Raw genomic sequence first — 15,031 nt, 5'->3', positions numbered from 1 at the left:
GGGAATGTGGGAATGTGGGAAGGTGGGAATGTGTGAAGGTGGGAATGTGTGAAGGTGGGAATGTGGGAATGAGTGAAGGTGGGAAGGTGGGAAGGTGGGAAGGTGGGAATGTGGGAAGGTGGGAATGTGGGAAGGTGGGAATGTGGGAATGTGGGAATGTGGGAAGGTGGGAATGTGGGAATGTGGGAATGTGGGAATGTGGGAAGGTGGGAATGTGGGAAGGTGGGAATGTGGGAAGGTGGGAATGTGTGGGTCCATCGTTTCACTGTGTTGTCCAAAGAGCTTCTTGTCTCTGACAAGGTTCTCGGTAAGGAGAATCTTGTCTCTGGGGAGCCCCAGGTGTTGGGCCCAGAATGAGCTCTGTGGCTCTCAATGGTGACACCAGGTTTAGCTTGGAGGTGTCCAGGGCAGGCACCTGAAAAGAATCCCCCCAGGGCAGCCACCACCCCCAAGGCCTGGCCTTGGTGCTGTCATGGGAGGCTAGTAGAATGGAAAGTTTCCTAGGAGGCCTGTGGGGCAAGAGCCCTGGGCAGGACCCGGACGCACAGGGAGGCTTGGTCGAGAGCTTACCCAGGAAGTGGTTGACGCAGAGGGTGCGCAGCGCCTTGGGCATGTTGCAGATGGTGGCACAGAGGCGGCCCACGGACAGAGGCTGCTCAGCGCGCTCGCTGGAGCCCGTCAGCTCGCTCTCGTACTTCACGCCGTTGAGCAGGATGTTGGCGACCTGGGAAGAGCCCACAAATCCTTCCTCAGAGCTCCGCACCCCATCACACAGCATGGACACTGTGGTGCTCAGAGGGTAGGCGCTCTCGGAAACGCCCGCGCGGAGGCTCGGTCTGTCTTCTTATCAGACGGCAGGAGCCCCCACCGAGACCAGCCTCAGAGAGCCACCTCAGGGCATCGCTTTTGAGGCCCCAGCAGCTAAGACTAGAATTTCATTTTGGGCGTGCCCACAATTTGGCCACAGGACACAAGATCTATGCCACAGGGAGTGAGATAAGGCTTTGCAAAGTGCAAAATACATTTGAAATTTTAAAAAACATGGGTCAGGCAGGTGTGGCGGCTCACATCTGTAATCCCAGCCCTTTCAGAGGCCGAGGTAGATGGATCACCTGAGGCCAGGAGTTCAGAACCAGCTTGGCCAACATAGTGAAACCCTGTCTCTACTAAGAAAACACAAAAATTAGCCGGGCATGGTGGCGGGCGCCTGTAATCCCAGCTACTCAGGAGGCTAAGACAGGAGAACTGCTTGAACCCAGGAAGTGGAGGTGGCAGTGAGCAAGATTGCGCCACTGCACTCCAGCCTGGGTGACAGAACGAGACTCCGTCTCAAAATAAAGAGCTAGGGAGGGGGTCAGTTCAGATCCAGAAACTTGGGAAGTCCTTTCTTTTCCATAAGAAAAGGCTGGGAAAGACTTATTTCAAGGTGGCCACCAGGAACATGCATTCAAAATTCTCTCTGCACGGATTACCCCTCCACGCTCCCCCATACCCCTGCCCAGAAGACAGGGTGGCCCTGTCCCCACAAGTGCCCCAGCTCTCAACAGGGGATCACAGAGCACATGACACACCCCATGGTCAACAGGATGGAAACTGGAGCCAGGGGGCTTAGAGCAAAGGGGCTTAGAGATTTCTTTCTGGGGCTCAAGAGCAACATTGCACGGACATCTGCACTGGGTCTGCAAGCTCCTCCTGGAAGGAGAAGGTTTCATTCCAGGTAGCCCTGGTTGGGTTTGGGGTACGGACTCCAGTTAGGGGACAGGAGAACTTGTCAACTGTTTTTCCTTTCTCTCCTTCCTTCCTTCCTTCCTTCCTTCCTTCCTTCCTTCCTTCCTCCCTCCCTCCCTCCCTCTCTCTCTCTCTCTCTCTCTCTTTCTTTCTTTCTTTCTTCTTTCTTTTTTTGAGATGGAGTCTCACTCTGTCGCCAGGCTAACTGCAATGGCACCATCTCTGCTCACTGCAACCTCCACCTCCCGGGTTCAAGCGATTCTCCTGCCTCAGTCTCCTGAGTAGCTGGTACTACAGGTGTGCACCATCACGTCCAGCTGATTTTTGTATTTTTAGTAGGGACAGGGTTTTACCATGTTGGCCACGATGGTCTTGATCTCTTGACATCGTGATCTGCCCGCCTCGCCCTCCCAAAGTGCTGGGATTACAGGTGTGAGCCACCGCGCCTGACCTTTTGTCATTTTTTTAGAGACAGAGTCTCGCTTCATCACCTGGGCTGGAGTGCAGTGGTGTGGTCATGGTTTACTGCAGTCTCAATCTCCTGGGTTCAAGTGATCCTCCCACCTCAGCCTCCCTAGTAGCCGGGACTACAGGCATGCACCACCACACCTGGCTAATTTTTAAAGAATTTTTATAGAGATGAGGTCTCACTATGTTGCCCAGGCTGGTCTCAAACTCCTGGCCTCAAGTGATCCTCCCACCTTGGGAAACTAATCGTTTTTGAATTTAGATGTTGGGGAGCAAAGAGGCGCTGGCTCCACTGGGGAGTCTGTGGTGCAGTCGGCCCTGGGTACTCCCGCTGGGAAAGAAAGCTTAGAGGACGCCGTGCCGGCTCCCAAGACACCCCCCGTCAGCAGGGTGCGTCACCCACGCCTGCCGGAGGAACAGCGCTGCAGCTACGCCTCTCTGTCCGCTGAGCGCGGACGTGTTTGTATTTAGCTCATGATTTTTACTTTCCTCAAAAAACTGATGTGTAAATTACATTCTCTGGAGAAAGGAAACAGAAAAGGGGGATGAAGGCGAGATTTTCAACCACACCTAAAGAACAGGATCTAAAGCCAGTCTGAACTTTTTTAAACAGTCTGAGATGACCCAGTGTTGATGAAGGCCAGATCAATGACCCCAACATCATCCACAGTGAGGGTGACAGTGCCCTCAACCCAAGCAATTAGAACATCTCTTTCCTTGAGGATGACAGGCTTTCCTGGCTCTCCAGTGAGTCTCAGTTCCTCAAGCCCTTCCCAGACAGGAGCTCGCTGTCCTTGGTGCCACCAGGAGCCTCAGCAGATGTCCCTGTGAGGCCTGCGCACACCGGGCAGCGTCCCTCCTCACGCTGAGACAGCACGCAGGCATGAAGACACCCTGGCCACACACACCAGAGAAAAGCAAACAGGAGGCACCATCCTGCTCACTCCAAGGAGAAAACGGGCTGGGGCTGAGCGCAGTGACTCGTGTCTGGAATCCCAGCACTTTGGGAGGCAGAGGTGGGAGGATCATTTGAGCTCAGGAGGTCAAGACCAACTTGGGCCACATAGTGAGACCTCATCTCTACACAAAGTAAAAAATTAGCTGGGTGTGGTGGCACACACCTGTAGTCCAAACTACTTAGGAGGCTGAGATGGAAGGATCACTTGGGCCTGGGAGACTGAGGCTGGATTGAGCCGTGATCGCACCCCTGCACTCCAGCCTGGGCGACAGAGTGAGACTCTGTCTCAAAACAAAACCAAACAAGGCCGGGCGCGGTGGCTCACACCTGTAATTCCAGCACTTTGGGAGGCCGAGGCAGGTGGATCACTTGAGCCCAGGAGCTCAAGACCAGCCTGGGCAACATGGTAAGAGCACATCTGTATATTTTTTAAAAAGTAAAAACTAAAACAAGACAACAATATTTAAACAAACAAATCAAAACAGCCGGGCATGGTGGCTCACGCCTGTAATCCCAACACTTTGGGAGGCCAAGGCGGGTAGATCACCTGAGATCAGGAGTTCAAGACCTGCCTGGGCAACACGGTGAAACCCCATCTCTAATAAAAATATAAAATTAGGCAGGCATAGTGGCAGGTGCCTGTAGTCCCCGCTACAGATGCCTGAGGCAGGAGAATTGCTTGGACCCGGGACTCAGAGGGTGCAGTGAACCAAGATGGCTCCACTGCATTCCAGCCTGGGTAACAGAGCAACACTCTGTCTCAAATAAAAAAAAATCTAAAATCTAAAATCTCGTGAAACCCCACAGATCAGTCGGTGGCCTTGCAGTGCAAGTTGTATAGAAAATACAACTGAGGGCCGGGCGCGGTGGCTCACGCCTGTAATCCCAGCACTTTGGGAGGCCGAGGCGGGTGGATCACGAGGTCAAGAGATCGAGACCATCCTGGTCAACATGGTGAAACCCCGTCTCTACTAAAAATACAAAAAATTAGCTGGGCATGGTGGTGCGTGCCTGTAATCCCAGCTACTCAGGAGGCTGAGGCAGGAGAATTGCCTGAACCCAGGAGGTGGAGGTTGCGGTGAGCCGAGATCGCACCATTGCACTCCAGCCTGGGTAACAAGAGCGAAACTCTGTCTAAAAAAAAAAAAAAAAAAAAAAAAAAAATACAACTGAAACAGCTTTCCGGAAGGTTCTTGGCCTTCACAGAAGACGGCACTGCCAAGGAAATTCCTATTTTTACAGCCTCTGGGAGTTAACGGATGTCAGGCACCAGAAGGGATGATCCCAGACACATCTGCAGTTTTCGTGTCTTGTTTCCACCGTCAATGAAGACTTGGATTATTGGCATGGGAGTCCCACGGCTAAAATGGGCCCGAGCCTGGACGTCTACGGAAAAATACTAGAGACAAGTGGGGTACATGCAATGCCTGCAAGAAACTCACTAGCGGGACAGGCCCAGCCTGAATGACCTTTGGGCAAACGTAAGTGTTTAAAAGAATTGCAAGGCTGGGCACGGTAGCTCATGCCTGTAATCCCAGCACTTTGGGAGGCCAAGGCGGGCAGATCACCTCAGGTCAGGAGTTCGTGACAAGCCTGACCAACGTGGAGAAACCCTGTCTCTATTAAAAATACAAAATTAGCTGGCGCAGTGGCACATGCCTGTAATCCCAGCTACTCGGGAGGCTGAGGCAGGAGAATTGCTTGAACCTAGGAGGCAGAGGTCATAGTGAGCCAAGGTCACGCCATTGCACTCCAGACAGGGCAACAAGAGCAAAACTCCATCCCAAAAAAAAAAAAAAAAGTCACTGTCACTCCCGGCCAGGGTGTTAAACCAGCTGATACCTAACAGATGCCCTGAACTCACCCACTCATTGTGGTCTCAGGCCCAGAACTTGTTTGCCGACGTGCAAGGGAAGACGCAATGTCTCTGAGGCTTGTCTTTTTTTTTTGGAGACAGCGTCTTGCCCTGTCACCCAGGCTGACTGCAGTGGTACAATCAAGGCTCCCTACAGCTTCAACCTCCTGGGCTCCAGCCATCCTCCTGCCTCAGCCTCCAGAGTAGTTGGGACCACTCATACGCACCACCATGCCCAGCTAATTTTTGTATTTTTAGTAGAGACAGAGTTTCACCATGTTGCCCAGGCTGGTTTCAAAGTCCTGAGCTCAATTGCTCCTCCCACCTCAGCCTCCTAAAGTGCTGGGACTCTGGGTGTGAGCCACCACTCCTGGTCTCTAAGGCTTTGCTCTTTAGGCCAAAGCACTTGACAACACCCCCATGATGGCCGGGAACTTCTTCCTGGGCGGACTCTTCCTCTTCGTCATGTACCTGACCAGGGGGACCCCCGTATGCTGCCCTTGATCCTTGCCCCTCCCTCAACGTTTGCTGTTACCTGCTGACTGAAGGTCACGTTCCTTCTCCTGCTAGTTTCGGGACCCCCTCCTCCGGCTGCGTCCGGGATGGCTAAGGTCTGGGGTCTCTTCAGAATCCCTGATGACCTCGGCTTGGAAGTGTCCAAGGAGCCTACCCTCAGAATGTCCCCGTCAGAGCCAGAGGTCAGGGCACACTCTCTGCCCTCCAGAAGTCCACGGTCCTGGCGGTAGAAGCTGTCGGGGACTCGGGGGAAGCTGACGCTGATGGGCGGCCTGGGGACGCTGCCAGGGATGGCCAGGTAGCTGTCGTGGCCACCCGTGAAGCAGTCAATGAGGACGCTGTCTATGTTGGCCGTGCCGAAGGACGAGGCGAACTCGCTGATGCCCGTCAGGGAGCTGTCCCTGCTGATGAAGCTGCCATACTTGGGCGTGAGGGGACTGGGCGGGGAGATGGGGCTGGAGAAGTTGGTGGCCTCGTGCACTGGGAGGGTGTCGCTGGGGCCTTCCTCTGGCAGGACAGGTGGGGAAGGAGGTAGCGGGAGGCTAGGGCTCTTCATAGCTGCCCGCTTCTCGCCCAGTGGTCGCAGCGGCCTCTCGGGAATGCTGACCAGGGTCAGGACGGTGGTGATGCTCAGGGTGACCGCAGTGAAGAGGTAAATGACACGGAGCTGACCCCCCAGGGCCCTCCCGAAGCTGGTTTTATCCCAGTGGATTCCACCAACCACATAGCCGAAGCCTCCTCCGAGACCTGGGGGGAGAGACGGGGTGTGAGTTCCCATCTGCCGGAGGAGAAGCCCCAAGCGCAGCGGCCCCGTTTCTTAGAAGGATATGAACATAGCCAAGGCCATTCCAGGGACCTGGGCACAGTCTGTCCCACCTAAACCCCAACAAGATGGGATGGGATTCCCAGGGCAGGCCCCTTGGGGACATCCCAGTCCTGTCCTACACGGCCACCTGCAAGGCCCTTCCTGCCAGGACCCCCGGCAGCAGCGCAGTGACCACCTACCTGCCCACAGCCCCTTCCACTTCCTACCTGTTCCACTCCCCATAACCTTTCAAGTCCCTGGAGCAAATGTTGACAGCCGGGTACATCCTCCTTCCAAGGCCCCCTCTAGCTCAGGGCCAACCCCATTGCTCACCCACAGACGACTGCACAAGTGCCTGTGGCTGTTTGTCCCGTGCCTGGGACACTATGAGGAGAGTCACCCCTTGTGGGGGCTAGATGGAGCCTACCTCCCCCAACCCTGGCGGGCAGCTCTCTCCGACACCTGAGCCGTTGGCCGACAGCAGAAAAGCAGGGGCCGGATCACTGCTGCTCCTGCTCTGTTCTCGCCCCATGCTTCAGGGCACCGGCCAGCCTAGCCCGGCCTTGAAGCATGGCAGGAAACTGTGAGCGATGCCACGGGGGCCCAGCTAACAGCAGTGGGCAGATTTACCTCCGAACGGTGCGGTTTCCTCCAGCCCAGCTCTATGCTTCGATGGCAAGAGCCAGGGAAACCGCAGGGGCACCACCCCAGCCAGCTGCACGTTCACGACACCCACTCCATCAGGGATCCGCTGTTTTATCTCATATTATTGTGAGTTCAGCTACATTTGGAGTTAGTCCAGTATTGAGAGGAGAGGAGGGTTCTCTTGGTTTACCGCTGCTGCTGAGGAGGAACCTGCCTGTTACCAGCATGAGATTTTTGGTCTGGGGAAGACTTGACCACATTAGGGGTTTACTTTCCAAATAAGAACTTCTATGGGCAGGCCTGGGCTTCAGACATGCCCAGCTCAGCCTTCCACGCATACCTAAGGACAGCATGACCCCGGATCTAATTATGTCGTGGTTTTACTGTAGAACTTCCTTCATTAGACCCAGATGGGCCTTTTCATTTCACATGCATGTCCATTTAAAAGCCCCAGTCCTAGGCCAGGCACAGTGGCTCGCGCCTGTAATCTCAGCACTTTGGGAGGACGAGGGGGTGTGGATCACCTGAGGTCAGGAGTTCGAGACCAGCCTGGCCAACATGGTGAAACCCTGCCTCTACTAAAAATACAAAAAAATGTAGTCGGGCTTGGTGGCACGTGCTTGTAATTCCAGCTACTCAGGAGGCTGAGGCAGGAGACTCACTTGAACCCGGGAAGCGGAGGTTGCAGTGAACTGAGATCACGCCATTGCACTCCAGCTTGGGTGACAAGAGCAAAACTTTCTAAAAAAAAGAAAAAAGAAGAAGCCCCAGTCCCGTCCCTTCTCTGCCTCTGTTCTTCTAGACTTAGGAGTCTTTCTGCCTCCCCACTACCCCTGGTGCATTTTATTATTCTTGACTTCCCATGCTCACGATCCTGATTACCTTCCCTCCTCCCCTCCTGAAAGATACCATTGCTTAGTCAAGGTCAGATTTCAGATGAACTTTATTAACTAATTTTCTTGAATGATCAAAGTGGTGCCTTCTCACTGACAGGTGTAAGGTAAAAACCGACGTCCCTCTTCCTCTGTGCCAAACCCAGCACTCACCTGGCCCCTTTGGAAGCCCCCTTGCCCCCAGCAGCTCATGGGTGGAAACAGAGAGAGAAGTGGTAGCATTTTCCGGGAGCTGCAAGGGAGGCTTGGGGAGGCCGAGTAGTTTGTGTAACATGGAATTTCAGCTCCTGAGCTCCCAGCCACCCGAGACTCAGCCTCTTCATTCAGGCCCTATGTGTGTGTCTCATGAAGACTTTCCCTTTATTTTATTTTTTTTGAGACAGAGTATCACTCTGTCTCCAGGCTAGAGTGTAGTGGCGTGATCTTGGCTTACTGCAACCTCCGCCTCCCAGGTTCAAGCAATTCTCCTGCCTCAGACTCCTGAGTAGCTGGGGTTACACGGGTATGACACCATGCCCAGCTAACTTTTGTGTTTTTAGTAGAGACAGGATTTCACCATGTTGGCCACGATGGTCTTGATCGCCTGACCTCGTGATCTGTCCAGGTTGGTCTCCCAAAGTGCTGGGATTGCAGGCCTGAGCCACCGCGCCTGGCCCTTTCCCCTTGATTTTTAAACATTGTTTCAATTGATATATGCATGTCTTTTTCAAGACAAGTCAAGTGCAGCAGTGAGAGCTGGAGAAAGAGTAGAGGAAGGAATTCCATCTGTAACTGACTGTGAGAGATCAGTTGAGATAACTCACTACCTTCAGCCCAGCCAGCTGCTATTTTACTTGTTATTTTATTTTATTTTTAAAGTCATTTATCTTGAGATGGAGTCTCACTCTGTCACTCAGGCTGGAGTGCAGTGGCTCGATCCTGGCTCACTGCAACCTCCACCTCTTGGGTTCAAGCAATTCTCCTGCCTCAGCCTCCTGAGTAGCTGGGATGACAGGTGCACGCCACATGCCTGGCTAATTTTTGTATTTTTAGTAGAGATGGGGTTTCGCCATGTTGACTAGGCTGGTCTCGAACTCCTGACCTCAAGTGATCCACCTACCTCAGCCTCCCAAAGTGCTGGGATTACACGTGTGAGCCACCACGCCTGGCCCCAATTGCTATTTGAGATGGATTTTTTTCTTCCATTTTATTCTGTGACAAAGCAAATATTTTATATTTAAAAAGCTACATTTATTTATTTATTTATTTTAGAGATGGGGTCTAACTGTTCACCCAGGCTGGTTTCAACCTTCTGAACTCAAGCAATCCTCCCAGCTTTGCCTCCCAATGTGTAGCAATTATAGGCACGAACCACCGCACCCGACCAGTATTGATTTGCAGATAATACCTTCATAACTAAGCATGATGCTGAATTCCTGCACTGCTTTGCAGCTAATTCCCTTGAAGTTTTCATACATCCAGCCCCAGAGACAAGCGGGGCTGAATCCTCATTATCTGCATGTTCTGTATTTGTGAACTCACCTCCTTACTACCACTTATTTGTTAAACGCAGAACCAATCCTCACGCTGCTCTCACAATCATTCAAGGATTTGCACAGAACAGCACAACACCTGCACTTTCTAAGGGCGGGTGGTCCAGCTGAGGCCCCGCAGCGCTGAGCTCTGCTTTCTCGTCTCTGCGCTCATACCAAAAACAAGTTTTCTTTTCTTTTCCTTTTTGAGACAAGAGTTTTGCTCTTGTTGCCCAAGTTAGAGTGCAATGGCACAATCTTGGCTCACTGCAACTTCTGCCTCCCGGATTCAAGTGATTCTCCTGCCTCAGCCTCTTGAGTAGCTGGGATTACAGGCTCCCGCCACCATGCCTGGCTAATTTTTTTGTATTTTTAGTAGAGATGGGGTTTCTCCATGTTGGTCAGGCTGGTCTGGAACTCCCAAACTCAGGTGATCCACCTGCTTCGGCCTGCCAAAGGGCTGGGATTATAGGCGTGAGCCACCGCGCCCAGCTGAAACAAGAGTTTTTTGTATGGTCTATTTAGTGTCACCTTTTTTTACATTTTTGCATTTTCTGTTGGTGTTTCACTGTTTAAATGGCCCCCAAGCTGTCTGATGTTCCCAAGCGTAAGAAGGCCAGACGTGCCTTGCACAGAAAATGTGTGTGACAGTGAAGCTTCGTTCAGGCTTGAGTTGCAGCGCTATCGGCCGTCAATTCAATGTCAATCAGCCAAAGGCACAGACAAAATAAGGGGTTTCAAACAGAAATGCATACAGCAAGGTTATGTGTTGATGAGTTGATGAAAACATTGTGATTGGAGGCTCACAGGAACCTAACGCTGTAATTTTCCTAGGAGCGAAATTCAGCGTTTGCTAATTCAGTGTTTGTGGTGACTTTGTAGAACATAACAACCTCAAACAATGAGAATCCATGTATATAAACATTTGGATGGCTGAGCACGGTGTCTCACACCTGTATTCCCAGCACTTTGGGAGGCTGAGGTGGGCAGATCACAAGGTCAGGAGATCGAGACCATCCTGGCTAACATGGTGAAACCCCGTCTCTACTAAAAACACAAAAAAATTAGCCATGGCGTGGTGGCACATGCCTGTAGTCCCAGCTACTCGGGAGGCTAAGGCAGGAGAATTGCTTGAACTCGGGAGGCAGAGGTTGCAGTGAGTTGAGATCGCACCACTGCACTCCAGGCTGGGCTACAGACAGAGACTCCGTCTCAAAAAATAATTGGATTTATAGAACTACAATTGTGTAGACCTATAATTGCTGATGATGTGTCAACAGCATAGGTTAAGGTTGATATGTGTTATGTGAGATATGTGTTTTCAATCATTTAGTGTTTCTCTGTATATTGGAATTCTGCCAGGTTCTTTATCAAATCAGGGAGTGAGGAAGGGCCCTGAAAGCCACATGTCTGAGGCCTGCAGCCCTGCAGACTCACCTGCCAGGAGGGCGTGGATGTTGAGGCCTCGGTCCTGGTCCGCAGGGCTGCACACGTCCATCATGTAGGCGTGGCTGGGGTTGTCCGCTGAGTCGGCACTGAAGTCCATGAGCACCACCCCGCACACGGTCAGCAGCAGGCCCCATTTGTGGTTGCCAGTCACGTCGGCCAGGGCGATGCCGATGTCCCGGCCATTCAGCAAAAGCGAAAGGCCCAGCAGTGCCCCTGGACACAGAGACACAAAGTCATGCCAAGGAAACGCAGACCAGCTCTGTCCCCCACAGCTCACGGCTTACGTCTAGAATCTTTAGGACCCAATAATTTTTAGAACTTAAACCCCAAGCAGAGCCCAGTGGAAAAGGCGCCTGCAGACTCGCCACGTGTTTTGCACTTGGATGGGGGTTTTTATTTCATCAAGCAGAGAAGAAATGAGATTAACTTTATCAACTCATTTTTAAAAAATAATCAAAGTGATCTATTCTTACAGTTAACTCAGGCCAGGTTGTGGGACACACCAGTGCAGGGCCCAGAGCTATCTGGGTAACTGCTTTGGTCAACATTCTTTACTTTTTGTGTGTGTGTGAGATGGAGTTTTGCTCTTGTCGCCCAGGCTGGAGTGCAGTGGCGCAATCTCGGCTCACTACAACCTCCACCTCCCAGGTTCAAGTGATTCTCCTGCTTTAGGCCCCCTAGTATCTGGGATTACAGGTATTCGCCACCATACCCAGCTAATTTTGTATCTTTAGTAGAGACGGGGTTTCTCCATGTTAGGCTGGTCTCAAACTCCTGACCTCAGGTGATCCACCTGCCTCAGCCTCCCCAAGTGCTGGGATTACAGGTGTGAGCCACCACGCCCGGCCTGGTCAACATTCTTTTAAATGTTCCTAAAAGGAAGCAGTTGGGACTTTTTTATTTTCCTCTCCATTTTATTTCCATGCCAAAACAACAGACCTATAGCCAGGACAAGAATGAAAGGGCGTCTCCTTCCAAACCTTGAGGTACACCGGTCACTCCAAGCACCCAACAGAGGCTGCAGTAGGAATCCTGAAACAGAGCAGGCCAATGGTCATTGCCAGGGTCCCCATGGCGCATGGGGACGTTGAATCAGCCTCCATATTCCTGAAGTGGCAGCTCTCAAACGCCCCCAGTGCATCAAAAGAATAAGACGACAAAGTCAGCGACAAAACCCTGAACTCGAAAACCGAAGCTGAGCAGACTCTTGGAATCGCTCGGTGTCTCCTTAAATCCTCCACTTTCGACCCTAAGGCCCTAAGCGGCCACAGCTTTCCTTGGGAATCCAAGACATTTCCGGAACTCCTAGGCCCACAGGACACCAGCATCATGGCTTGGATCCTCCGATGAGGAGAGCCTGGCATGAGACGGTGCCAGCCCCCGGGGGCTGCTAAGTCCCTGCTTGATTGTCTGGTTTCGATGAGAAACTTAAAATCTGGGATATGACCGGCCCTCCCTGTGTTCCCCACAGCCCCAGACTAATCAGGGGAACTTAACTCCTGATCCTCCCTGGTCCTATTAGGACACTCAAGCTGCTGCAATGAGCTTCCAGAGGTTTCCAGAGGCCCTCCACCATCATCAGCGTGGAGCTGGGGCTCACCGAGGATGGGGCTGATGAACCACACCAGGCTGTAGAGCTGGTCGGGCAGGCCCATCTGCAGGAGCACCGGGGTCACGTACGCGGTCTCCATGGCGTAGCTGAACTCGATGCCGAAGAGGATGCAGCCGTTGAAGAGCAGCTCCCGGAAGGACCTCTGGGGGTGCAGGTCCCCGAAGTCCACCAGCTCAAGCGGGCACGGGGTGTTGGGGGGCGGGGGTGGGGAGGGCCGAACGCACTTCCTCCTCTTGGGGTGTCGTTTGAAGTTGTTGGCCCGGTGACTGAGGTGTCGCGTCACAGACCCCGAGTAGCCCGTGACCTGGGACCTCCAGAAGTCCTGTGGGGCCACGCTGGGGAAGAGGGCGTCTCCCGGCGGGGTGCTGCTGGCTGCGGGGATCATCGTGGGGAGGGCTGGTGGGCGTCCCTGCGAGGAAAGCCCCGGTGGCCACAGTTACTTTCTCCGGGACAGTCCTCCCCCGGCTCTAGGCAGCCCTCACCCTTTTCCGTGGGAACACGTGAGTGCAGAATTTACAGCCAAACACCGGCCCCCAAAGCAGAGCCCACTGCTCATGGGTGATGCTCTGGGCCTCTGCCCATCTGCAGTTCCTCTGCCCCGGGAGGCCAAAGCCCAGCACCTTCCCTACTGAGAGAGAGGACCCCGCCCTGCAGGTCCCCACCCCAAACTCAAGGGGACCGTCTCCCAGACAGAGGCTTGGTCAGGACTGTCCTGAGGAAGTGAGTGCCTCTCAGCTCCTCTCAGGCCTCCAAGGACACCAGGCTATTTTAGGACCTGCGGCCCATTTTCAGGGCTAATTTTGCCCATCCCTGAAAGTCTCAGGGGATCAGAGAGGACGAGAGACCCGGCATTGCTAGGAACCACCCCCAGCACCCTGAGTGCTCCCTCGTGGTTGACCGACAGCTCCTGTGTCACCAGATAGAGTCACAGCCAGCCCCCTCCCCTTCCTAAAGCTTATGTTCCTCCTTCGTGGCAGGCCAGGGGATCCTCCCCTAAGGCAGCTGAATGGGCTTAACATGAGCCCCTTCTCTTCAGTACCCACTGATGAGTGAGTTTTAGTCCAGTCGGGAGAACTGAGACTTTGACAGTGTTCGAAAATGCTCTCCTTAAAGAAATAAGCCAAACTCTGGAATCCTGTAGTCACAGACAACACGGGAATGCAGAGGGACAGAACCAGGGAGAGCTGAAAAACAGATCCCCACTCCCCAGCTTCAACTTACTTTTTAAGCATTTTCACAATGTCTATGACCTAGGTAGGAAGTGAGCAAGTTCAAGACCTTCACAGATAGACATCCCTCTATTCCCCTCCTCTCCTGTACTCTGCCCCACTGGGGTTTGCAATCTGCACCACTTAGGCACCAGCTCCAAAGCCTCCAACTGTTTTTCACTGCTTTGAAATTAACCTAGATTGTTATTATTATTGAGACAGAGTCTTGCTCTGTCACCCCGGCTGGAGTGCAGTGGTGCGATCTCAGCTCACTGCAACCTCTGCCTCCTAGTTTCAAGCGATTCTCCTGCCTCAGTCTCTGAGTAGCTGGGATTACAGGTGCCTGCCACCACGCCCAGCTAATTTTTTGTATTTTTAGTAGAGACAGGGTTTCACCATGTTGGCCAGGCTGGTCTCGAACTCCTGACCTCCTGATTACCAGCCTCAGCCTCCCAAAGTGCTGGGATTACAGACTTCAGCCACCACACCTGGCAATCTAGATTATTAATATTAATAGAATGGATTCTAGTATGTTAGCGTGTGTGTTTTAGCCAATGTCCACTTTTCTAAACACAGGGAGAGGAAAACTGCTCAGATCAGAGGGAAATAAACAGATACCAAAATAACAGAGGGAGTCTTCAGGATTCTCTCAGACACAGCCCACCCCACCCACTCCACAAAAAAGCAACAGAATAAATTCCCTTTGAAGTCCTTCCTGAGACATAGGCCCCAAAATTGGGGCAACTTTCCCAACATTGATTTCTGATGATGACACTTGTCATTGACCAAGATAAATATCATAGACTTTCTCTCAAAATTAGTTTTAAGCTTCAGAAGTGAGGCTCTTTCTGACATTAACTTATACCACTTTCCATCACACTATCACTAGACGATAAATTATTTATAGATCACTCTGAAATTCCTGACTCCAGATTTGTATCCAAAAATTCTTCCACCCCTCTTCCCACTCAGAGATTGTCTTTCTTCTCTTTGGAAGGCACTGATGGTGAAAATGATTGGATTTAGAGACATTCCAGTAGGATGAAGAACACTGTGTTAATCTAATGACTCATCCATCCATCCATCTTCCCACCCACCCATCCATCCACCCACTCATCCATCATCCACCCACCCACCCACTCATCCATGTACCTATCAACTCACCCACTTACCTACCCATCCACCCATCCATCTACCCACCCACTCACCCATCCACCCACCCACCCATCCATCAACCCACTCATCCATCCACCCACTCATCTATCCATCTATCCATTTATCCACCCACTCACCCATCTATCCACTCATCCACCCATCCACTCACTCAGCCATGTATCCATCCATGTATCCATCCACTCACCCACCCATCCATCCATGCACCTA

The 15,031-nt window shown here is 52.4% G+C and overlaps 1 protein-coding gene across 1 annotated transcript in view; it reads right to left on the bottom strand.

Moving 5' to 3' along the window:
* The window catches only part of SLC45A1 (solute carrier family 45 member 1), a 29,907-nt gene that overhangs the window by 9,730 nt on the left and 5,146 nt on the right, over positions 1-15,031 (bottom strand). Inside the window, exons 2-6 of the mRNA XM_032300286.1 lie at positions 12,429-12,849; positions 11,768-11,860; positions 10,817-11,041; positions 5,545-6,272; positions 571-724 (exon numbers count right to left, since the gene is read on the bottom strand). Coding sequence (XP_032156177.1) covers positions 571-724; positions 5,545-6,272; positions 10,817-11,041; positions 11,768-11,860; positions 12,429-12,825 — 1,597 coding nt within the window. The 5' untranslated portion in view covers positions 12,826-12,849. The remainder of the gene's footprint in view (positions 1-570; positions 725-5,544; positions 6,273-10,816; positions 11,042-11,767; positions 11,861-12,428; positions 12,850-15,031) is intronic.

The sequence above is a fragment of the Sapajus apella genome, unplaced genomic scaffold (assembly GCF_009761245.1).
Source record: "Sapajus apella isolate SASKATOON/1434 unplaced genomic scaffold, GSC_monkey_1.0 scaffold43, whole genome shotgun sequence".
Classification (NCBI taxonomy): Eukaryota; Metazoa; Chordata; class Mammalia; order Primates; family Cebidae; genus Sapajus; species Sapajus apella.
Note: the sequence above shows the minus strand (reverse complement) of the source record. Positions and strands in the feature narration are given on the sequence as shown.